The sequence below is a fragment of the Mytilus galloprovincialis genome, chromosome 13, assembly GCF_965363235.1.
Source record: "Mytilus galloprovincialis chromosome 13, xbMytGall1.hap1.1, whole genome shotgun sequence".
NCBI classification, from domain to species: Eukaryota; Metazoa; Mollusca; class Bivalvia; order Mytilida; family Mytilidae; genus Mytilus; species Mytilus galloprovincialis.
The window spans coordinates 32,597,367-32,624,937 of record NC_134850.1 but is presented as its reverse complement, the minus strand read 5'-3'; the positions used below and the strand labels follow the sequence as shown (position 1 = coordinate 32,624,937).

The 27,571-nt window shown below is 33.0% G+C and overlaps 1 protein-coding gene across 1 annotated transcript in view; it reads right to left on the bottom strand.

Annotated features, from left to right (window-relative positions):
* Positions 1-27,571, bottom strand: part of LOC143057471 (uncharacterized) — a 364,231-nt gene that overhangs the window by 63,378 nt on the left and 273,282 nt on the right. Inside the window, exon 11 of the mRNA XM_076230779.1 lies at positions 5,600-5,671. Coding sequence (XP_076086894.1) covers positions 5,600-5,671 — 72 coding nt within the window. The remainder of the gene's footprint in view (positions 1-5,599; positions 5,672-27,571) is intronic.

Sequence of the window (27,571 nt, the reverse complement as noted above, 5' to 3'; positions counted from 1 at the left end):
AATTATTTTTGTTTTACATGTAAAGAAATCAAAATGATTAATACGGCAATATTTATAATTTTACAAGAGAAAAATGTAGCCCCAAATAAAATCTCAGAATAAGTGTCTGAAATAAGCCCTCAAGAAAATATAAAGCAGTTTTATATGGGGATCAGTTTGACAAGTGTGTGTATTAGGAGTTCCCCGCTAGGTTTAGTATCATGTATATTGAGCGTTATTATGAAGTAATGTTATTCGTAAAACTACGGGTAGTGAAAACAGTTGTGTATGCATGAATGATTTCACACCTAACTAATTTAATAAAAAAATAATTAAATTTGTTATTTAGATAATATTAAAAATTGTCAACTGTTAATTCAGTTATAAAGAAACATTTGGTTACAAATAAATTGGGTAACGTTTTTCGATTTTTCTGTTAGTAATTATATTTTATTTAGTGAAATTGCAGGTATCTAGTGCTAGTTCGGAACTTCCGATTTTATTTGTTCGAAAAGATAAGGGCGAGGAAGTGTTAAAAAAATATATAAATTCAGCACATTCACTAAATAACCGAGGAATACAAAAATGTGTTCAGCGGCAAATATTTCAAAATATTATTTTTTTTTAAATCAATATCTATCTAAAATTAATGTAGAAACGGGAGTGATAGTTGTTTCCCTTTGTCACAACCCTTATATTTCACACGGTAAAATTGTTTTACAAATAATTTAACCTATATCCTAGACTGTCAGACATTTTGTATCCGTGACTTTTAAGTGTACATGAAGATCAATGTTTGGAAGTTGCTACGCTTATAAATTATTTATGACTATACAATGGTTGTAGCTATCATATTTTAACTGTTACAACTTTTTCTGCGTTTAAACAGTTTAATTATGACTGTTTCAACGTTTTCCGTGTTGGGACAGTTATAAATTAACTGTTGCAACTTTCAAATGGTTGCATCAGTTTTATAACGACTGTGACAACTCTTAAGGCGTTTACTCAGTTTATTTAAGACTGTTGCAACGTTTTTCGAGTTGGGACAGTTGTAAATCAACTGTTACAACTTTGAAATAGTTGTATCAGTCCTTCAATGACTGTGACAGTTATTTCTTGCGTTGTTGCAGTCGATTTATGTTGTAGACAAACACTTTTAAAGTTGGGACAGTTAAAAAATAACTGCAGCAGTGAAATTTTACCACTGTTACAACTTTAACAGACATTATCAGTCTTATAACGACTGTTACTGGTATGGACAGACGTTTTTTCGTCCAGTAGTGTCTCCTAGATATGACTTCCCTTACCGAACATCACCCACAGGTGGCAATGGAATTTGAAAATGATAATTTCACTGTACGTAAGACCAGCAAATGAACTTTCATGTAACACAATTGATCAGGCACAAATTAGAATAATACAATTGTGAAGGGCGATATTGGTGCCAATGAGACAACTTTCCATCCAAATAACAATTTATAAAAGTAAACCATTATAGGTCAAGGTACGGCCTTCAACACGGAACTTTGGCTCACACAAAACAACAAGCTATAAAGGACCCCAAAATTACTAGTGTAAAACCATTCAAACGGGAAAACCGACGGTCTAATATACATAAAAACAGGAAGAAGACAAGTAAACATTTAAATGGATTTACATTACTAGTTTCTGGGGCCCTTTATAGCTTGTTGTTCGTTGTGAGCCAATGGGATTACATAGGATTAACCGAAGGTCCCTTTTAGACAAATGGATGGTAGCTGGACCAGGAGTCAGTATACTAGAAGATTAATTTGAAAGATCTAGTCGTTTGGGTCATTCAAAAACAGACGAACGACATAATGAAGACTCTACGAAAACACAAAAAGATTTCTTTAAACAGCTTAAAGGCTTTGCAAAGTGATGAACGAGTTTGGAAATTAATTTCTAGAAGAGTCGTCAGATTTGTAAAAAAAATACTCCAGTTAGGAAATTGTTGATTCGGAAACAGGTAAGATATGTAAATAAACTCCAAGATATTGGTCCAAACAATACGAAGATCTTTTGAAGCTAATGTAAAACGACGGAGAACCTGCTTTTATAACCAAATAAAAAAGAACAACTTCCTATTTTGGCCGCAAAATGAAACTGGAAACGTCTTTGTCAAAATCAAAGCTAGAGAACCTTAAAAATGATTGCGATATCTTTTCTAGACTTTTCATTTCTTGTCACAGTAGACAATTTTACTTGGAATATTTCTTTATCCATAGAAACCAAACTGCTCCTCCGTCTTTATCTCAGGATGTCACTTGAAATAGTGGTATTAAATCGCTGCAAATGGGTTTACTTGAAACATTCTGCGATTTGCTGATCCAAATTCGGACGCATTTATCGTTGGTGGGACAGCAATGATTAATTCCAGGTCACAAAGTTGGGCAAACTATTTGATAATTAGGCTAATAATGCCATACTGCCTTACATAAAATCTTGCATCGAGAAGTATTCAAGAGTAGACATTGTATTTGATGTTTACTAAATGAATAATTTAAAGGCTGTGACAAGACAAAGGCAAGGTTCTTGTGCCAAATGGAAAGGTGTTGGTTCTGGTAGAACACCAAGGGTATGGAGTAGTTTTCTCTGTGAAGATGACAACAAAACGAAATTGTTCTAGTTTCTTGCTGACAAAATTGCTTCTTAAGAGACTAATAAAAATGTGTATGGTATTCATGGTGAAAATATTCTTTGCAATTTCAATAAAGATACTTCCTATCTATCCCTTTGTAATCATGAAGAAGCAGATACACGAATGTTTGTCCATGTTCGGCATGATTATGAAAAGTGTTGTAAAATGTAATTTTAGGTAGAACTGACACAGATGTAATAGTATCAAGAATTGCAGCAATCGCAAAATTAGGTATAACAAAATGTGGATATGTTCTGGAAGGAATAACGACTTGTGATGGCTTCCTGCACGTGACATATCAAATGCGTTTGGTCCTTGCGTAGCTGCTCTTCCTTTCGTCCATGCATTAAGTGGATGTGGCACTTTGTCGAATTGTCATGAGAAAGGCAAAAGGTCAGCTTGGCTAACAATGGAAGGTTTTCCAGATGTAAAGGATGTTTTTTTAGGCTTAAGTATGAAGCGAGGCACGATGTGAATTGTTTGCCAGGAAGCAGCGGCATTGTGATGCAATTCCGCCTACAGGAGGTTCTTTTCCAGAGCACATCAAAAGAGAAGTATATAAAGGAGGAGTTGTTAGGGCTCAGCCTGATTCATGTATTTGACAGGTTCCATTAACACTGGGGTTTGATGAAAGAAAGAATCAATGACGGTTGGAAACCAAAATGGACTTCTTTGATTGCATCCTCGTGTCAGAAAATTTTGAAATGTGGAGGCGAAAATCCAGCTGTGGTGATAACTGTAGATGCTACCGTTCTGGCCTTCCTTGTATGGGTTGTTGTATTGGCAACTATAAAATAAGCAACCTGTCTTTCTAACCAAACTAGTCATTTAAACTTAACAAAGAGTGATAACACTTGTTAAGTTGATGGAAATTATAAAAATATTTTCTACGTATTTGCCGCCATTTTGGAACCGGAAGTCACTATTTTTCTTCATTTATGTGTTGTTTTGTCGTACTTAGGAACTTCTTTTAACGTTTTATCATAAATTACCTTGGATTATACCTATAATACATCTTTCAAGGATTTACATCCCTTGTGAAGTTGCTTGAAAGTATAAGAATTGAAATTTTTGACTTCTTTGCCGGCATTTTGAAACCGGAAGTCACCTTTAGTTTCATTAATGTATTGTCTAGTCGTAATTTAGGAACTGTCATTTACTTTTTATCAAATCTAACATTGGATTTTACATATAACACACCTTTTAAAGGATTAACGAATTATTGTCAATTTACAATGACGCCATTACCGAAATGTGTGGTGGCCATCTTGAAAAAATGATTTTTTTTCTGGCCAGCAGCGGATTTTTTTTAAGTATCATGTAGTCAACCTTTATACCAAATTTCATGCTTGTATCACGATTTGCACAATTATGTCCATAATATCTCCCACTAGAAGGCTCGACAAAAAGATACTGATATATTTCATTTTATCTATAAAAAATATATTTTTTTAGCTTACTGTCAAAAAAATAGAAAACTGCCAAACAATCACCGACTTATCATCTTACGTATGCAAAGTTAGTGAGTAAGTTCGTTATACATAAGTTTACACCTGTTTTACGTCTAGAAATGATTTTGGGAAAAGAAAGACAATCCAAATTAATAATTTTCACTTTCATACGTACAATGTATGTTGAAATGACGCTAGAAAGGTATAAATAACATGTTGTTGACGCTTCATACGTACAAATACCATTATTAAGTAACATTTAACGTATAAAGTAGATACTCATGTCGCTTGTGTTGTTTTCTCTAATAAGACCTACACAGTAACTTAATCCTTTTAGGATAATGTCATCACATGATACAAGGGTTGTTGTATATTGTTGTATGTCTTACCTGTTTTTCGTTTATTGTTTTTACTTAAGGTCGTTAGTTTTCTCTTTTGAACTTTTTTACATTTGTCGGAGTCTTTAATAGCTAATTATTCAGTATGGGTTTTGTTCAATTTTGAATTCCGTGCGGTGACCTATAGTTGCCATATTTTTTGTCTCAATTTCATTTGTAATCGTGGTCCCTAAGTCAAATTTATTTGTCAGGATATTTATACTATCCGGTTTTAATTAACTATCTTGCCATAAAGGATTTAGGCAACATTTTCATTGACTAAATTAATGTCACTTAAGTTATGTTATCAATTCAATTACATAAATCTAGACGTCCTTATTATTTATTTCTTAAAATGATACCATTGAAAGAGATTTATGTCATGTGTTGAAATTTGGTTTAAGTATGGGTACCTGTAAATTATTTTTTTCTAGACAAATTTCTGCATAAAATGTATCGATGCATCGAAACGTAATTACGTCAATTGGTGTTAATTTGAAATGATTTTTTTCAATCCTGTTAGAATTAACTTTCTTCTTATTAAAATACAAAATTGATAGAATTGTGAACTACTTTTCAAAGATGTATAACGTAAAATAGATAGCGATTTTTCACTAAGCAAGGTTATATGTCAATTTGAGAAGAATATGACCTTCCCTGCTCTAGCCAACAATCTTGTCATCAAAATATATAAAGTACCCTCTCCATTCTAAATTGAAAAATTCATGCGACCTTAAGCTATCATATACATTCAAAAATAAGTACATCAATCTAAACGTCATTTATTTTTTTTCGTTAAAAAAAATAGTAGAATGTAAAGCATGCACATAATATAGAACCACCTATTATTTCGTATTCTTATATAACAAAAACAGCAGAAGAACATTTATATCACCTTGACCTATCTTAAAAATTCAAAAACATTAATCTGAATGTTCTAATTTTTTTAATTCTAAAAATTGGTTAAGCTTACCAAATTGAATGAAAAGGCTTACCAAATTGAATGAAAAGGCATTTATCAATTTCAATAGGAAAATTGCAAAATGTTTTTAAAAAGAGAAGATAAATCTTTGCGACAGCAAATCAGCAACACATAAAGGCAAATTCTGTTATTGCGGCATAAAGTTACTTACAATATCCTGAGAGACGTCAAACCTTGAAAGATATTCACGTCAAGTGCTGAAATTTGGTTCCACCCTAAGTCCCTGCAAAATAACATGTTTAAAACGTATTTCTACATAAAATATTTCATATTCATCAATGCAATAATACTTACCTTTTTTGAAAACAAGGGATACAATGAATTATTTTAACAGTAATTTATCATGGATGACGTTAATTATATATGTTAAAATAACATGCTCAAAGTCTTCTATTGAATCTGATCTTAAGACAGTGTTTCTTTATACTCAATGCTGAATTTGAATACACAAAAAAATACATGTCTAAGTGACGATATTTTTCAACAGCTACAACGATACCAGTGTAGCTATACTTATATTTGGTTTTCTTACTTCAAGTATAAAACATCATGTCATCATTTCACCATTTTGATATGGAGCTGTTATATGTGAATTTATATGGTGAATTTACACGGAGCACGATGCATGTTGACTAAAGTTACAAAATACTGCGGATAGGAATAGCATTCCAGATTTTTATTTCAGTTACCAAAGTTGTCCTTATTAGCCACATAAATACCTATACTCATATTACATATTTTGAACAACGGTTTCCTTTGTGTTTTTGGTAATAAAATAATTTTAATTTTGAAAATGGTACGCTTTTCTCATTCACAAGTAACTTTCGACAACTTTGATTAATTGGAAACCGTTATAGATTCATGATGAAGAGTTTAGATTTCAGTTTAATAAAAATTGTCATGCTTTAGCTGGCATGACAATCAGTCCTTAAGTTTTAATTCAATTGCCTAAGTTGTCCATATTAAAACCCATAACATCCTACATTCATGTATTACATTTGGCACAATGGTTTCTTTGTGTTTTTATTATCAATTGAGTTTATATTCGGAAGTGGTATTGCTTTAAAAATGGTTTGCCTTTCTTATTCATTAGTAACTTCCCACAAGTTTGGCAAATGAAGGACTGTTTTAGAGATGAATTTGTACGATGCAAAGTTCAGATTTTAGTTTTACAAAAACTTTCGCTTTAAAGGCGAATTTAAATGGTATCGTTATACTTTGATATTTGTTTATACATAATTTGAATTACTTTGCATCTGGTTAATTATCCTTAAGTAGGAGAAAATAGAGAATGCACATGGAAATATTTCAAAATACAATGTTGTGGTTGTTCAAAAAATGTGAATACTATTCGAAGACGCATAGCGCCGGAAAATGGTATTCCTCTTTGATGTTTAGTCTCAATATAAAATGCTTTAGTCATCTCTGCTCAAGTACACCATCTTGTCCTTAACAGTTGTAGGATAATCTCTCGATTGACAAATTTCGTATCACCTTTAATTATCATAAAATTCCCATAATATATCAATCATGCATAGTGTACTCGATTTGTATATTTTGAATGATTAAGTAAAGGTTCATAACATACATTCATAAAAGATCTAAAACATATCAATTCGTTTTCTGTTATTTACTGTCTGGTGTATGTACATCTAAGGAGTGTAATAAGACCTACACAGTAACTTAATCCTTTTAGGATAATGTCATCACATGATAAAAGGGTTGTTGTATATTGTTGTATGTCTTACCTGTTTTTCGTTTATTGTTTTTACATAAGGTCGTTAGTTTTCTCTTTTGAACTTTTTTACATTTGTCGGAGTCTTTTATAGCTAATTATTCAGTATGGGTTTTGTTCAATTTTGAATTCCGTGCGGTGACCTATAGTTGCCATATTTTTTGTCTCAATTTCATTTGTAATCGTGGTCCCTAAGTCAAATTTATTTGTCAGGATATTTATACTATCCGGTTTTAATTAACTATCATGCTTTAAAGGATTTAGGCAACATTTTCATTGACTAAATTAATGTCACCTAAGTTATGTTATCAATTCAATTACATAAATCTAAACGTCCTTATTATTTATTTCTTAAAATGATACCATTTAAAGAGATTTATGTCATGTGTTGAAATTTGGTTTTAGTATAGGTACCTGTAAATTAACTTTTTTTAAACAAATTTCTGCATAAAATGTATCGATCCGTCGAAACGTAATTACATCATTTGGTGTTAATTTGAAATAATTTTTTGTCATTCCTGTTAGAATTAACTTTCTTCTAATTAAGATACAAAATTGATTAAATGTGAACTACTTTTCAAAGATGTATAACGCAAAATAGATAGCGATTTTTCACTAAGCAAGGTTATATGTCAATTTGAGAAGAATTTGACTTTCCCTGCTCTAGCCAACAATCTTGTCATCAAAAGATATAGAGTAACCTCTCCATTCTAAATTAAAAAATTCAGACGACCTTAAGCTATCATATACATTCAATACCTATAATTTCGTATTCTTATATAAAAAACAGCAGAAGTTTGATTTTTAATTATACGTCAGTTACATCAGACGTCAATATAGAAAATAATGTTCCTTCCACTTGAGACTGTGGAACGTCTAGTTTTAGATATGTTCCCTATGGTCATGTCCTTACAGGAGACCTCAACATCGTCGAAGACCATGAGGTCAGAACTTTTCTTAAGAAAGGACCGAAATATCGTCCTCCATCTAAAATAGATTGGAAACAGTGTCGTCATGTCATTAAAGACGCTCTGTCTGTCTACTGTAAAAATTGGTGTAAACGTGAAAAATCTGATTAAAAATCTCTAGACAGTTAATTGAATAAAATTATGAATACTGTTAATATTCGCATATCTCATTTTGAAAACAATTCTAAAATTAGTAATAGGGTCCATAATATTCCCTTTTCTAGAATAAACAACAAACTCCAAGTACTCGCAAAGCGGTTTGTGTTCGTACCGGCAGAAAAAGCAGAAAATAATGTAGTGGTCGTGTGACGCATATACTACACAGACGTTCTCCAAAACGAAATTATAAATTCTTCTACATTCAGGTCCGAATGACGCTACACAGAAAGTCAAATTATGAACAAGCATATCACTGCCACTACATAGTTTAAAGCCTCTTCCGAACATTTGAAATTCCCTACTATGTACTGGTTACCTAAATTGCACAAAAAAAAACCCATTTAAATTCCGTTTCATCTGCGCATCTAGTAAGTGTTCTACTACCAATCTGTCAGTACTTCTAACTACCTCCCTTACTACTATTAAAGAACTTGTTATTAACTTTTGTAATAAAGCTTATGAAAATAATGGTATTAATTAATTTCAGAGGTTTGAGATAAAAAACATGCTTTTGATGGTCCATTTAATTCTGTTGACAGTTATGATTTTTCTACTCTCTATACTACACTTCCACACAATCTTATCAAGAAAAAGTTTTCATATTTAATTAAATGGTCTTTTGAAAAATCTCATTTCAAATATTTGCTGTAACTCGTTTAAAGCCCTTTTCTGTAACGAAAAAGGAAAGTATGCTAGATACATTTACTGGACATGTGAAGATATGATGGAAGCTTTAAATTTTCTCCTGGACAACATATATGTACGTTTCGGCGATAGGTGTATCGACAAGTAGTAGGTATTCCTATGGGCACTAACTGCGCCCCTTTAATAGCAGATGTATTCCTGTATTGCTATGAATCTCAGTGTATGACCAAACTCAGTAAAGACACGTCATTGTTATATTTGGTTGATACATTCAACAATACCTTCCGTTATCTGGATGATATTTTTTCGTTAAATAATCCAGGCTTCTCTTAATATACTACCGAAATTTACCATAAAGAACTTACTTTAACTAAATCTAATATAAACAGCAGTAGTCGCCCTTTCCTAGATTTAGACATTTCAATTTCTAAAGGAAAACTGCATACTAAAATTTACGACAAAAGAGACGACTTTTCATTCCCTATTGCTAATTTTCCTTTTTTAGACGGCGATGTTCCTTTGGCTCCATCGTACGGTGTTTATATATTCCAACTCGTTCGTTATACCAGCGTGTGTAGTGATGTCACTGGCAAATAATTAAGTCAGGGATTTCGTTACCATAAATTACGTAAAACTTTTACTTAATTCTTTCATAGATATAAAGATTTGATTAGTAAATTTGGCTGTACCTGTAGAAAAACGGTATTTCACATCCTAAATTTGACGGTAATATTGTACTTAAAGCGCAGAAATCACTATGTGATCCGTGTAAACTCATCGGACCTTTACATAAACTTATTAGTAAAGGTTATCTTACCAATGTTGTAATTAGATCTTTAAATATAGTTTAAATTGGCACTAATATCGATTTTGTCATCAGCAAATTAAAACATAACTAAATTTGTATTCTTTTCAAACGGGATGTATAAAGACACACCCACGTTGATTTTGATCTATTAAGAGGTTAACTCCTAACTATCCTACTGCCTGTCAATACATTAATTGTTGGTATAGAAGAAGTCAGGTCTTCTTTGACTGTTCATTACGTTAAAAAACTAAATCCCTGGGATGCATTTTAGTTGATTTTAGTCTCTGATGCATGATTTTTTTATTATTAATTGTTTTTGGCTTTTAACTAGCTTTCAGTAACTGCGAGTACTCTCAAATCTAACTTTCTTGTTTATTTGACCTGTTGATACTATTTGTAATGCTTTTTTGTTATTTAATGTTTACTTATTCAGGGTTATAACTGGCCTATATACCAGCTTTGAAAAGTGTTTGGTATTACTATAAATTTTCACTTCTTCGTACTATAAATATCAAAACTATTTATTTAGTAAAATTATTTCCTTTCTCCGTTTGAATTGTACATGAGTCGAGCATGCCGATGAGAGCGGACGTGAACATTTTTGCAAAGACAATCGTATATTTTATGATTTGGATTATATTTATTTGTTGCGAAAGGTTTCTGCAGATATTTTCAGGTTTGTTTGAGACATGTAGTCAGATGGGATCCATTAGTAGTTTCCATGTGGGAAAATATCAGACCAATCTATTTGATGTATAAGGGTTTTAGCTGTTCCCCTAATGGATCGGTAGTTTCTTTCCGAGATCCTTTATCGTAGGATTTTCGGCTTTCCTCTACCAGGAATACAGCTGGGCATTTAGCGGTATCGGTTTGGATTCCAAGTATGTCCTCTACGGTTTCCCGTTCGTTGTCTAGGCATTTGTGCGGCATCCGGGGTGACCTTATCCTTTATTTTGTATATAATGTGTGTTTTTTTATTTATATTATGCATTTTTTATATTTTTGAGGATTCGCGAGTCAGGTGAGTGGTTGTGTTCGTATGCTTTAATACATTGTACTTATTGTTTTGGGGAAGTAAGACCCGTCACGGCCAGGCTGGGAAACTGGATAGGCAAATGCGCACATTAAATCTGTACCGATACAGTGTGTTAAATGTCTTCCTTTTTACACCATAACCCACGGTGGTGCTCCTACTAAAGGAGGGAGATACAGAACATACATACATACATGTAAACCTAACTACAAAATTATTTTTATTTACCGGTGTACAAATGCAAATGGTGCATATTTTTGTTCTAGCTTATTATTGTTGTTTTTCTAAAATTGTTTAACATTTCACACGGTATATTTTATTGATTTTAAATTTGCATTGTATCAAAGATCAAATTTGTTTGTTCAGTGTATGTTGGATCGTGTTAATTTGTCTTTTGATTAAGGTAAGCCATTTCAATTGATATTTATAGTGTGTTTTTCTATGTTGTGATGTTTCACTATTGTTTTAGATTAGGGGAAGGTTTGGTACCATTAAAACGTTTAACCCGCTGCAATTGTTTGCACCTGTCCCAAGTCCGGAATCTGATATTCAGTAGTTGTCGTTTGTTGATGTGGTTCAAAAGTGTTTCTTGTTTGTTATATAGATCATACCGTTGGTTTTCCCGTTTGAATGGTTTTATACTTGTTATATGTAGGGCCCTTTATAGCTTGCTGTTCGGTGTGAGCCAAGGCTCCGCGTTGAAGACCGTACTTTGACCTATAATGGTTGACATTTTTGTTTCATTTTTTTGGACTTGTATTGAGATTTGTCTCATTGGCACTCATACCACCATCTTCTTATATCTACATATTTAATTATTTGCCCAGATTTTGTTATACGTTCAACCCTTTAGTTTTATCAACTCTTCATTGACTTCCATTTCTTAAGGTTTGGTCTCATCTTGCACCTGTGAACTATACTAGAATACACCCGCGAAATCGCGAGGAAATAGAGCGTATGTAAACTGTAAAAAATTATATCTGGATAATTTCAGGTGAAGGTATCAAAAGTCAAAGGTGCTTGTGGACTGGGCACATTTTTTTACCCTCCCCCTTTTTCTAAAAACCGATTGTTATTCCTTCTATGTTTCTGTATACTATGAATATATATATATATATATATATACAACTCGTCTAAACATCAACCCAACAATGTTAGATCTGTAAACATTGATGGCGATCCGATGGATACATCTGTTGTAGAGTTATCACTGACTCAGACGTACTTATATATATATATATATATATATATATATATATATATATACAACTCGTCTAAACATCAACCCAACAATGTTAGATCTGTAAATTTGCTTTCGCAAATTTTTGGTTCTTCCCTCGCCGGGATTCGAACCCATGCTACTGTGATATCGTGACACCAAATCGCCTGCACTGCAGCCGTCCCGCTAGACCACACGACCACCTGGGCTCTCAAAAAAAGAGCTTTCGCTGGCCATGTGTTATCTTTCCACGTCAGTTTTAATCAAGCGGCGTACTACAGTACATGATATATAAGGCATGAAGATGTTATTGTTACAGATCAGCTAAATTATCTATAGTAAAGGATCCTACAAATTAATGTAAGATACAGTCACAGAAAATAATTATATTCATAAGTACGTCTGAGTCAGTGACAACCCTACAACAGATGTATCCATCGGATCGCCATCAATGATGGTGATACATGGCTGTGTACATAATGTATATACAACTCGTCTAAACATCAACCCAACAATGTTAGATCTGTAAATTTGCTTTCGCAAATTTTTGGTTCTTCCCTCGCCGGGATTCGAACCCATGCTACTGTGATATCGTGACACCAAATCGCCTGCACTGCAGCCGTCCCGCTAGACCACACGACCACCTGGGCTCTCAAAAAAAAGAGCTTTCGCTGGCCATGTGTTACCTTTGCACGTCAGTTTTAATCTAGCGGCGTACTACAGTACATGATATATAAGGCATGAAGATGTTATTGTTACAGATCAGCTAAATTATCTATAGTAAAGGATCCTACAAATTAATGTAAGATACAGTCACAGAAAATAATTAAATTTATAAGTACGTCTGAGTCAGTGACAACCCTACAACAGATGTATCCATCGGATCGCCATCAATGATGGTGATACATGGCTGTGTACATAATGAATATACAACTCGTCTAAACATCAACCCAACAATGTTAGATCTGTAAATTTGCTTTCGCAAATTTTTGGTTCTTCCCTCGCCGGGATTCGAACCCATGCTACTGTGATATCGTGACACCAAATCGCCTGCACTGCAGCCGTCCCGCTAGACCACACGACCACCTGGGCTCTCAAAAAAAGAGCTTTCGCTGGCCATGTGTTACCTTTCCACGTCAGTTTCAATCTAGCGGCGTACTACAGTACATGATATATAAGGCATGAAGATGTTATTGTTACAGATCAGCTAAATTATCTATAGTAAAGGATCCTACAAATTAATGTAAGATACAGTCACAGAAAATAATTATATTCATAAGTACGTCTGAGTCAGTGACAACCCTACAACAGATGTATCCATCGGATCGCCATCAATGATGGTGATACATGGCTGTGTACATAATGTATATACAACTCGTCTAAACATCAACCCAACAATGTTAGATCTGTAAATTTGCTTTCGCAAATTTTTGGTTCTTCCCTCGCCGGGATTCGAACCCATGCTACTGTGATATCGTGACACCAAATCGCCTGCACTGCAGCCGTCCCGCTAGACCACACGACCACCTGGGCTCTCAAAAAAAGAGCTTTCGCTGGCCATATGTTACCTTTCCACGTCAGTTTTAATCTAGCGGCGTACTACAGTACATGATATATAAGGCATGAAGATGTTATTGTTACAGATCAGCTAAATATATATATATATATATATATATACTATAATTACTATGAACGGTCACTGATATATTATATATATACATCATCGACCGCCGTGAACAGTAAAGAGCCCCCCCCCCCTAAAATACTTTTTAGCAAGGATGACAAATGCTAGAACATAAAGGTATCAAAAGTTATAGGTACTTGTGGACAGGAAAATTGTTTTTCTTTCAATTCCTCCTCCTTTTCCCAAAAATTCCAAATTTTTGTTTTCTATTTATTTCAATATGAACATACGTTGGAATAACCGTTTCACAAATGATATCGGATATGTTCTTTACGTCGTAACTACAATCCCCTTCCCTTTCATGAATGTGACCTACCGAATTAGACTATTTACCGGATTTGTAATCACATAAGCAACACGACGGGTGCCACATGTGGAGCAGGATCTGCTTACCCTTCCGGAGCACCTGAGATCACCCATAGTTTTTGGTGGGGTTCGTGTTGTTTATTCTTTAGTTTTCTATGTTGTGTCATGTGTACTATTGTTTTTCTGTTTGTCTTTTTCATTTTTAGCCATGGCGTTGTCAGTTTGTTTTAGATTTATGAGTTTGACTGTCCCTTTGGTATCTTTTGTCCCTCTTTTAGTATATTATGAACATTCATTTCTATAAATAAGGTTTGTTTGCTTTTTACTATTAATTCTCAGTTTACTCATCAATCTACGGCGGTCTTTGATATATCATTTAATATACTTAAGTGACTCGATGAATTTTTGTAAAATATTTTATGACTGGAGAATTTCTAGGTATCAAAAGTCACAGGTATTTTTGGGACATGACAATTGTTTTTCTAGCCCGGTTCCTCATTTTTCCCCCAAAATTCCCAATTTTTTTTCTATTAATTAATTTCATTGATGTTAACGTTTATCTGTATATTATGAACATTCATTACTCTCAAGTCATTACTATCAATTCCCAGTTTACTAATCGATCCACGGCGGTCATTGACATATTATATAGACCCTCTCTATTTAATAAACTCTGTGACCGCTGTGGATAGTTAACTTGAAAATGATAGCAGATACACTTTATTCATAGTCTTTGTATGATCAAGGTACAGAAAAACGCAAACTGGAAGTCTAGTTTGACATACAATTTCGTCCAATGACGGAAAAAAAATCCAGACGCATTTTATTTCGTTTTTCTCCACTAAATAACCCAAACTGAATAATCATAAGAATGGACGACAAATGCGACTATACATGGTACTTTTAGGACACAGACGCAGAATGATTAATTTAGTGTGGAAGGAAGAGAAGCGACACACAAAATGAAGTCTTCTCGTTTAATAGTATAGATGTCATCAACAGATACAGGAAACCTCCCCATTGAAAAAATCCCCATCCCCCCAACTTGTATGAACAATCCAAAAACATAAATCTTAAATTTCTTATTTGTTATTTCTTTACAATTGTACATTTTACACATATTAAATCGAATTGACAAACATTTATATATCGTTAAAAAAAATGGCAAAGTTTTCCCAAAAGATAAATCAAATCATTGCGATTGCAAACCAGCAATACATGGAGTCAAATATTTCTTTTGTGAATCGAGTTACTTACAATGCCTCCAGAGACGTCAAATCTTTAAATATGTTTACATCAAGTTTCGAAAAAAATTGGTTGACAGCCAGGTCTCTCAAAACAATAAATATATTTCAACAACGTAATTTGCATACATTTTTCGTTTTTATTAATCCAAACATATTTACTTTCGAAAAAGAAAGCATTGGAAGTGTTGTTTATCTCTTTGAAAACTGGTCAATGAATTTTTGGAAGTAATATTGGTCTTTACACGGTTTTACTCTCTCTTTTAGTTAAAATTGGGGTAAAACTTTTGGTCTATTGATGGAACAATTATGTGTTGATTGTTGCATTTAGTCACTATTTTGTCGTCAGATAGCGATAACTTTTTATAGATTTCTTATAATAACTTTTCCCTAATTCTGTGGATATTTAACCCTTTCCGTAACCAATGTATAAAACAATTAATCAACGTGTGGTTGCCGATGATCTCAGACGATGATTAAATGAGTTTAAGGTTCATAACCGTTATCAGCTGACTGAATGAATCAAAAGATGCTAACAGGTTTTAATGAAATAAACAATTTTGTGGAATGTGGACGCCACAGTGGTACCAATGTAAGAATTTATGTATATCTTCTGTATTACCCTAAAGACGAACATCATCTTAATTTGTGTTCTTAAGAAACGATAACCAATTGAATCAATATGAAATTTATAAATATTCTAAGAATATTGCAAAAAAAAAGAGGAGAAAATTACTATAAATATTTGGTAACTTTATATTTTTGGGACATTGTCAAATTGAAGTTGTAAAAGTGCCAAGATTTTACTGTTTGGGAAATATGTATTACTACTCTCCGTTGTGCAAATGAATACCACCAGATCAATAGATTTTATTTTTGAAAGCGAGATTGCGACAACTTTGCCAAATGAAGTACTGTTTTAGAGCTATGATGAAAAGTTCAGATTTAAGTTTAATAAAAACTTTCGCGCTGCAAGCAAATTTTAATTTGATCGTTAAATATAGATATTTGAGTATACGTATTTTATATTAATTTGTATCTGGTTTATTATCCTAAATAAGACGAAAATAGAAAAAGTCACATGGAAATAGTTCAAAGAACAATGTTGTGGTTGTTCTGATAATGTAAATTACTATTAGAAGACGTATAGAGTCGAATTGTTAAAGTTATTTCTCTCAACAGATGTTTATTGTCCACTTGAAATGAGTTGTTCATCTCTGCTCAAGTAAACTACCTTGTTTTAAACAGATACAGGATAAACTTTCCTGTGACAAAGTTTTTATCACCTTAAAGTATCATAAAATCAATCCTAATGTACTGGGGTTTTTTTTGGTGGTAAAATGGTCCGGGTTTTGCATGGAATAGAATGATGTATTTGATCTTTTACAACTGACTTCATTTGTTTTGTATAATGTGTTCATAAAAGACATAAAATAGAAAAAAAAAAGGATATGAAATATCTATCCATAACACAAAATCAGTACATAAGATCTCTTTTTTTGCTTTTTTCTGTTCGGTCTAACTATAGAAGTGTTTAAAGATCTACTCAGCAATTTGATCCTTTTATGTGAATGTCAGCAAACAAGTAAAGTGATACATTTGCCATGTAGGGGCCGTTTCTAGCTAATTATGCGGTATGCGTTTTGTTAATTGATGAATTCTATACGGTGACCTTTAGTTTTCAACTTTATATTGGTCTTAATTTCTAATTGTAATGCTGGTAGCTATGATAAGTTTATTTATCAGAATATTATTTCATCTCGGATCCATTTATCTATCGTGACGTATATAGGGAAACCTCTCAATTGACTTAAGTCATGTCACCCAAGTCATATTATCAATTTTGTTACATAAATATAAACGTCTGTATTAATTGTTTCTTAGAAATGATACCAAAATCAAATTAAAATTAAATTTTCACATTTCACTTTCAACTTAGCAGACGATTTTTGAAAAACTGAGAAAAGAAATGAAAAAGTCAAATACAGAAAAAGGAAAGATAAATCTCAATCATACTAAACAGTTTGTCATTCCTGTTCCAGTTATCTATTTAATCGTAAAAAGATACAAGGTAACCACACCATTGACATATTAATATCTGATATATTCAATGACATCAATTCAAACAACCTTTATATTTTATCAAAAATGGTACACTTTAAACAGTATACGAAATAATTTAAACGATGTAAAAACATCTTTTAGGAAATTGCAATACGTCTTTCAAAAGTAAAAACAGTGATTATATATATTGCTTTCTCAAACTTATGTTACTTGAAATAAATAATAAATAAAAAGAGAGGGGTATTTGTCAAAGTAATAATGGACTTTGAGCTGTCTTATCAATTCAATAACATACATATAAATAAACTCATCATAGGTACCAGGATTGAAATTTTATATTTGCGCCGGTTGCGTGTTTCATCTACTAAAGTCTCATCAGTGACGCTCGAATAAAAAAATGTAAAAAAGGCCAAAGAAAGTTCGAAGTTGAAGAGCACTGAGGACCAAAAGTTCCTAAAAGTTTTGCCAAATACAGCTAAGGAAATCTATTTCTGAGGTAGAAAAACTTAGTATTTCAAAATCCAGAGTTTTTTAAACAGTTAATTTATAATTATGAAAATATCAATAACTCAAGTCAGAAGTGCTGACTACTTGGCTGGTGATACTCTCGAGGAATAAAAAGTCAACCAGCACTGGCATCGACCCAGTGGTTGTAAATAAATTCATCATAGGTACCAGGATTGGAATTTTATATTTGCACCGGACGCGCGTTTCATATCTTTTTTTTTTTTATAAACGTCCATTTCTTTTTTTTTTTTTATTTCTTAGAAACGGTACTCAGTTTAATCAAAACATAATGTGTATATAATTTAGGAATATTGTAACAAAAGAGAGGAAAATGATAACTGATATTAGAGGAAAATTCAGAATGAAGTAGTCTAAAAGTGCACAGACTTTACTGATCTGGAAATGCTAATCAACGATATTCAAATGTATAAAACAAGATTGATAATGCTATACCTCTTAATCAAAGTTTCTTTTTAATTCTAATTCTAATTCTGTCGTCTATGCTCAAATAACTATCTCAGGGTAACGTATCCACTGACAAAAATCAAATCACCTGAGAGTTTATGAAAAAATTCAATAACATAAAGTTTTACAGTCTTATTTGTGATTTCATGGAAATTAACATTAAATACCAAATTAAATGAATACACATTTATAAATCTTATTTGTAAACTTTTAAAATAATGTCAGAATTAAATCAATAATGAAATCGTATTTTTACAGGATTGAGCACGCAGACACTGCTCCAACAGAGTAAAGATTTGAAATGAAACTCCGTACATTTTTATGGACACCTTAACGCATTGTTGATCTATACGATGTAGCCATGTCTAAACTAACAAATGACTTTTTTACCACGTCTTCCATTGTGGTTTAACATCTATGTCATCTGTCTGTTAAGTACCGAACGTGATGTATTCCCGAATATGACTGTTAAACCGAGTGAGAATTTGCATTGCTATACAGCGTGTCTCGGTATTCTGTACATTCAACATTCACATATTTATTTTTGATGGTTCTGTTATGGTGTCGGTTTGATAATGTGTTAGGTTTTATCGCTTGTAGTCCAAATAATTATAAAATTGCCTTTCAATACCAACATTGTCATGACAATTGTTTGGACAAGTATTGTGAAAATATCAGTAAAAAGTTCGAGATTGCATGTTAGATACGTAAGCGCGTCACTGTTTGACATATCCGGTGGTGTCTGTCGTTGATTGAATATGTTCGTTGTTGTTTTGCGGTTTGCATTTTGTGAAGACTATTGTTTTATATGTTTGTGCATTTCTCTGTGATGAATGTTCTTGCGTGAGTTTGTGCTGTACTTCTGTCACGAAGTTTTGTCTTTTTAGCGATTTTTTTTTAACATTGTCATAAAGCGGGAGGTTTGGTGAGCCATTAAATCAGGTTCAACCCACCATTTTTCTTTAATATATTGTACCAAGTCAGGAATATGGTAGTTTATTATCAAATAGTTCGTTTCTATGTATGTTGGCGTTTGTTTTTGTTGGACTTCAGTGTTCCTGTTGTTCCTTTGTTTTCCTCTAATAGTTGATGTTTATTCCTCAGTTTTAGTTTGTAACCCGGATTTGTTTTCTTTCAATCGATTTATGACTTTTGAACACCGGTATATTACTCTTGCCTTTATGTACAATATATATCAACTAGTTTACAAACGAATATATTAGACTTTCGTTGGCCAGTTTATTGCCAATATTAATGTGTTTGCATTTACGAATGTTTGCATTAATATAAAATGTTAAGTTCATCAATGTAAATATTTACCTTTGAAAATAGGAAAAAATGGAAGAGTGGTATATCTGTGAATACTGAATGAAATTCAGCACTGGTAAGTCACGTTTCAAATGGTTCAATCAAAAGCTCAAACACATCAAACGAATTTAAAACAACTGTCATATTTCTACGTTAGTCCGGACATTTCCTTATGAAGAAAATAATTATTTAAACCTGGTTTTTATTTAAATCAAGCTGAACCTCTCACTAGTATGACAATAGCATGCAATTCCACTATATTTACAACAATGGGCGAATAAAACAAACAGACGTAATAGGTAAAAATGTCAAAATAGTGATACAGTAGTCAATATTGTGTGATAATTTAATTACTATTAAAACTAAAGTGACATTATGACACGGAACATAGAAAAATAAGACAACGCGGAATGTCAAAGAACCGAGCCACGCCAAAACAATATTACGAAATATGGAATATGGACAAATGGACAGAACCACCTATTATTTCGTAAACATACAAAACACCAAGCAGAAGTTGTTTAGTGATACGTCAGTAACATCAGACGTCAGTGTAGAAAACAATACTCCTTAAACTTGATCGAAGTCCAATCGTCGAAGTTTAGATATGACCCCTAATGCCATGTTATTATGGGGACCTCAATATCGTCCAAGACAAAGAGGTTAAAATCTATTTTTAAAAAAGGACCAAAATATCGGTCTCCACCTTAAATAGATTGGAAACAGTGTAGTCAGGTCACAAAAGACGCTATCTCCTCGTTTTGTAAAAATTGGTGTAAACGGGAAAAATATGATAAAAAATCTTTTGATTCTTATCTAAATAAATGTATGAATGTTGTGGATATTCGAATATCACATTTTGAGAATAATTCAGAACTAAATAATAGAGAAAATAATACAAAAAAGAAGATGTGGTATGATTGCCAATGAAAGAACTAGCCATAAGAGACCAAATGACACAGAAATTAACAACTTTCGGTCACCGTACGGCCTTCAACAATGAGCAAAGTCCATACCGCATAGTCAGCTGTAAAACGCCTATTTTCAGAATAAAAATCAATGCCGTAAATACTACACGGACGTTCTTAAGCATGCAATTTTAAATTCATCTACATTCAAGTCCGTGCGCTTCACAGAGAGTCGTATAGTAAACAAATATATCATAGCGACATCACAGCTGAAGGCCCCCTCTGAACATTAGAAGTTCCGTACTATGTATTGGTTACAAATCTTCAAAAAAAAGTCAAATGGCTATAATAGATATGCAATAACTTCATGGAACGCGCGTCTCGCGCAAATATATAATTTCAATCCTGGTATATATGATGAGTTTATTTATATAATCTTCATTTAATTTTGGATCAGTTAACTTAAATGGTCCAAAGTGCAAATATTGTATCGGTCTGATAATATGTACTACTAAAAATGTACTACTAAAAAAATGTAGAAATATATTGCACCAGCTAGAAAATGATATTACTCTTAACTAAGACTATGACTTGTGTCATCTTTTTTCCTGTAAACTATATTGTCCTACACTAATACAGGGAAACCTCTCCAATGTGACAATTTCTATCCCTCTTAACTAATAACAGCAATACAATATCATAAATCTAAATTCATTATTTGTTATTTCTTTAAATTGTACACTTTTCATATAATACAAAAATCAAATTGACACAAATTAATATATCTGTGCACGAAAATAAAAAAAATAAAAATAGATAAATTACATCATTGCATGGAAAACCAGCATCGTTAATTGTCCCAACAGTTTTGTCGTCTAAATGTGTTTTTAAGTCTAAATGAACACATTGTTTGAACTCTTCTAATAACATCAATTGTCTTAGGTTATCAAAATTGTTATCTGTTTTCTTTGAAGTAAGCCATTTATCAAATAGATCTTCTTTTTCTCGAGCAAATTCCACATAGGTTTGTGAATCAAACTTTTTATAATATCTAAATTTCTGTCTATATGCTTCTGGTACTAGCTCATAAGCTTTCAAAACTTCCTGTTTCACCGTGTCATAATCGGAACTTTTTTCTGATGGAAGTGCGGAGTATATTTCAGCTGCCTTACCCTCAAAAACACTTTGCAGCATCGTAGTCCAATACGGCATTGGCCATTTCAAATTATTAGCAATTTTCTCAAACTGTGGAAAATATTTATCAACTGTTTTTTCACAAAATTTCGGAACCAAACGTATATTTTTTGCTGCATCAAAATATTCTGATTTCGACTGGACTTTAGTGTTGCTTTCTTCTTTGACCATTTCAATTTTCAGTTTTTCCATCTCTAGCCTTTCTCTCATTTCAAGTTCTTTTAATTTAAATTCATCTTCTTTTTCTGTTTTCTCTATTTCCAACCTTTCCTTCATTTCCAGCTCTGCTTGTTTTAATTTAAATTCATGTTCTTTCAATTTGAGTTCATGTTCTAATTCAAGCTGTTTTAGTTTAAAGGCATCAACGTTTTCAACCTTAAGATCAAGAGCCTCTTCACCTAAAATTTCTGATTCAACTAATTTGTCTATAACCAAATTTTTTATAACTTGTTTTCTCATAGATACTTTAAAAACTAATTTCAGTTGTTTAGCAAGCAACACTAATTCCTCTTTCTTTAAATTATCAAAACTCTCCAGGTCTGGCGTTTTCAAAAATTTACCAGCATCAAATGCCATTTTGTAGAATTTTGTTGGCTAGTTATAATACAAATACTAAACAAATTATGAATAAAATATTTTTAAGATCCCAGGACGAGCCCCCAATTTCTGTTACGGCCAGAAATCGCCTTTAAATTGTAGCCAACAAAAGACACAAATCAATACTAAAATTTAACAATATTTATTATACAAAAGTTTACAAAAGGTATTACACAAATATTACTGTTAACTTAACTGTCAAAATATGAGTACAATCTGTTATCTTTATCTGTATCCGGAAATCTTTCGGAATCCAATTTGAATATTACGTTCACTACTAATGTCACAATCCAGTATGATGTTGTTTGTAGAATAAAAGTGTCAATCCAAATGCTGTGAATACTAATGTCTATCAATGTCTATGTCCAAGTTTAATTATGAGAGTTTAACTTTAGTGTCTGTATATATAGTGTTGTCATGGAAAATTCTAGAACACTCTATAATGGAACATTGTGGAAAATCCTGGTAAGTTACAACGGAAGTTTCTGGAATAACGTAGAAGTTTAAATTACGCATCTTTTATAAGGATCATTCTAGAAAGTTCCAATCATTCTGTGATTGTTCCAGTGATTCCTAAACTGCACAGTTATAAGATTATTTGGTAAACAACTATCAGGCCATACAACACAAATTAGGCCAACATAAATAAACATAATAATTACAATATCATAACACCTCCCCCCTTAAAAGAAGTTTTAGTGTAACAAAAACTTATCATGAATAATATGAACAAAAATACATAATATATACAAAGTGATTTAATAAGCTCTAGATAAAGCATCAGCTATTACATTATCTTTACCCTTAATATGTTTTACAATTACATCATATTCCTGTAACAATAAACTCCACCTAGTCAACCTCTGATTCTTGTTTCTCATTTTATGCATGAAGGTGAGAGGATTATGATCAGTATAAACAAGAATAGGATATACAGTGGGATTCAAATATACATCAAAATGTTGAAGTGCTGACAACATTGCAAAACACTCTTTTTCAATAGTTGAATATTTTTTCTGATGTTTATCTAATTTCTTAGAAAAATATGATATAGGTTTTTCAACATTATCATCTGTCTCTTGATATAAAACAGCTCCTATTCCTACATCGCTTGCATCAACAGCAAGTTTAAATTGTTTTTCAAAGTCTGGAGTAATCAGAACTGGACTATTAATTAAAAGTGATTTGCTATTTTCAAAAGCTTTTTGACAATTTTTGCTCCAGATAAATTTAGAATCTTTCCGTAAAAGATGAGTCAATGGTTGAACAACAGTAGCAAAATTTGAACAAAATTTTCTGTAAAATCCAATCATGCCTAAATATCTCATAAGTTGTTTTCTATTTGTAGGAGGTGGAAATTTGGAGATAGCTTCCACTTTACCCATAATAGGTTTTACTTGACCTTGGCCAACTGTATGCCCTAAATAATCAACAGTGGCCTGACAAAATTCACTTTTACCAAGATTAACAGTCAAATTTGATTTTGACAATCTATCAAAAGTATCATACAAATGTTTTAAATGCTGTTCCCAGCTATCACTACATACAATAAGATCATCAATATAAGCATAACAACAGTCTAAATCTTTTATAACATTATTGATCATTCTTTGAAATGTAGCTGGAGCACTTTTCATGCCAAATGGCATTACAGTATATTGAAATAAGCCATCTGGTGTAACAAAAGCTGATATTTCACGAGCTCTCTGTGTCAATGGAACTTGCCAATAACCTTTCAATAAATCAAATTTGCTCACAAATTTTGCTTGACCAATATTGTCAATACAATCGTCTATCCTTGGAATCGGATAGGAATCCGATTTTGAGACTGAATTTACTTTTCTGAAATCAGTCACGAAACGAAAAGTTTTATCTGGTTTTGGCACAAGGAGACAAGGAGAGCTCCATTCACTGTTACTCGGCTCAATAATATCATTGTCAAGCATATATTTAATTTCTTTTCTCATAACTTCAAGTTTGAGTGGATTGAGCCTGTAAGGATGTTGCTTAATTGGAGAAGCATCTCCGACATCAACATCATGACAAACAGCAGTGGTTTTGTTTGGCACATCTGGAAAAAGATTTTTAAAAGAAAATACCAAAGTTTTTATTTCTTCTCTACGATCAAAAGACAGATGTGCAAGTTTTGAATCTAAATTTGACAAAATTTCTGAATTTTTCAATCTAACTGTCTCTTCCATAGTTTTACAACTAAAAGTTGGTTCAATTACATCTGGTTTGTCATGATTGTTCTCAAAGTTAACCATGCCTAAAGTGGCAACTGGTTTACTATCACATAGTACATTAGTACGCTCAAAATATGGTTTTAACATATTAATATGACACACTCTATTTTGTTTGCGCCGACCTGGAGTTTTTACAATATAATTCAAATCATTGATTTTACTCTCTATTGTATAAGGACCACAATATTTAGCCTGTAAAGGATGTCCAGGGACTGGCAAAAATACAAGTACCTTATCACCAGGCTCAAAAACTCTATCCCTGGCATCTTTATCATACCAAATTTTCATCTTGTTCTGTACATTTTTTAAGTTTTTCTGAGCAATTTGACAAGCAGTATACAATTTTTCTTTAAATCTAGATACATAGTCTAAAAGATTCAAGTCAGTATGTTCAGTAAGCCACTTTTCCTTAATCAATTTTAACGGTCCCCTTACAGTATGACCAAATACCAACTCAAAGGGACTAAATCCAAGGGATTCTTGAACAGCCTCTCGAACCGCAAAAAGTAGAAAGTGAACTCCATCATCCCAGTCTCTGTCAAATTGAAGACAAAAAGTTCTAATCATGTTCTTCAATGTTTGATGAAAACGTTCTAAGGCACCTTGAGATTCTGGATGATAAGCACTTGATCTGTACTGAGCAATCCCTAACTGGTATACGACTTGCTGAAATAAACCTGACATGAAATTTGATCCCTGGTCGGACTGTATAGACTTAGGAAGTCCTACTAACGTGAAAAATTTGATCAGAGCTTTGACAATAGTAGGTGTCTTGATATTTCTTAGCGGAATAGCCTCAGGAAAGCGTGTGGATGTACACATGATTGTCAATAAATACGCATTTCCAGTTTTGGTCTTTGGTAAAGGTCCAACGCAGTCAATTAGAACTCTGCTGAAAGGTTCGTCAAAGGCTGGAATAGGCAGAAGTGGTGCTGGTGGTATTTTCTGGTTAGGCTTACCAACAACCTGGCATATATGGCATGATTTGCAGTATTCTGCGACATCATTTCGAAGTCTGGGCCAGTAGAAATGCTGCAAGATCTTAAGGCAAGTCTTCCTTATACCTAAGTGTCCAGCCAAGGGGGTGTCATGGGCAAGACCAATAATTTCTTGCCTATAAACTTTAGGCACCACCACTTGGTATACCACTCTCCATTCCTCCTCTGGGGTAGCATCAGGAGGCCTCCACTTCCTCATTAAAATGCCGTCCTGATGGTAATAGCATTCGGCCACTTTGTCTGCTTCCTCCTGTGGTTGAGCCCGCTGGTTGAGCTGAAGAACCTCAGGGTCTTTATGTTGTTCTTCGAATAAATTCTTTCGGTCTAATGAATGGCTGTTTACATCTGGCCATGGCATAATAACTTTTTTGTTAACACTAGGTGGTTTTATAATAGCCTTTTCTGAGTTACCAGGATCTTCAATATCAGCTATAAAAGTGTCAGAAAGGTCCATGTAATCAAACTGGTTTTCTTGCAAATCCTCATCTTGTTGTTGTCTAGCCATCGCCCTAGTGACAACACAAGCTGGATACAATTCAGCATCATCTTCAGGTAATTTAACACTCACCACTGGTTCACTGGTAACAATTGGTTCAGCAACCACTTTGTTCCTAGCTAGATCATTTCCTAGCAATAATGTAACACCCTCAACAGGGAGATTAGGACGAACTCCCACAATAACTAGTCCAGTTATCAAATCTGACTTCAGATAAATACGATGGAGAGGAACATCTATACAACCCAACTCTACACCTTGTAACAAAACGGAGGCACCAACAGAAGTCTTCTCGGACAAAGGCAACACACCTTCTAACAATAAAGACTGAGAAGCTCCAGTGTCTCGTAAAATCTTAATAGGCTGAAGAGTGGTATCATCAACAATAGAAATAAACCCATCAGACATAAAGGGTTTATATTCCTCCATGTAATCACAAAAACTGGACTTAAAAGCCTGACTCGCAGGACATTCCAACGTACTGGTAATATAAGGTGTCGTACAAGCACTGGATTTTGGCTTATTATCTCGTTCATTCTTCTTCTGGAGTCTAAAACAATCAGCCATCAGATGACCATTTTTCTTGCAATAAGCACAAATCAGTGACTTCTTCTCAAAAGTATCAAATTTTGGACTAGACATATTATAACTGGACTGACTCTTATTCTGTGCAACAGGCTTACTATCAGTACGCTCATTGCTTTGATTTTTGTAATTTCCATTTGAAGTATTAACATTTTGACCCTTGAAACTTCTTTTATGTGAAAGGGTATAATTATCTGAAATTACAGCAGCATCGTGAATTGTCCCAACAGTTTTGTCGTCTAAATGTGTTTTTAAGTCTAAATGAACACATTGTTTGAACTCTTCTAATAACATCAATTGTCTTAGGTTATCAAAATTGTTATCTGTTTTCTTTGAAGTAAGCCATTTATCAAATAGATCTTCTTTTTCTCGAGCAAATTCCACATAGGTTTGTGAATCAAACTTTTTATAATATCTAAATTTCTGTCTATATGCTTCTGGTACTAGCTCATAAGCTTTCAAAACTTCCTGTTTCACCGTGTCATAATCGGAACTTTTTTCTGATGGAAGTGCGGAGTATATTTCAGCTGCCTTACCCTCAAAAACACTTTGCAGCATCGTAGTCCAATACGGCATTGGCCATTTCAAATTATTAGCAATTTTCTCAAACTGTGGAAAATATTTATCAACTGTTTTTTCACAAAATTTCGGAACCAAACGTATATTTTTTGCTGCATCAAAATATTCTGATTTCGACTGGACTTTAGTGTTGCTTTCTTCTTTGACCATTTCAATTTTCAGTTTTTCCATCTCTAGCCTTTCTCTCATTTCAAGTTCTTTTAATTTAAATTCATCTTCTTTTTCTGTTTTCTCTATTTCCAACCTTTCCTTCATTTCCAGCTCTGCTTGTTTTAATTTAAATTCATGTTCTTTCAATTTGAGTTCATGTTCTAATTCAAGCTGTTTTAGTTTAAAGGCATCAACGTTTTCAACCTTAAGATCAAGAGCCTCTTC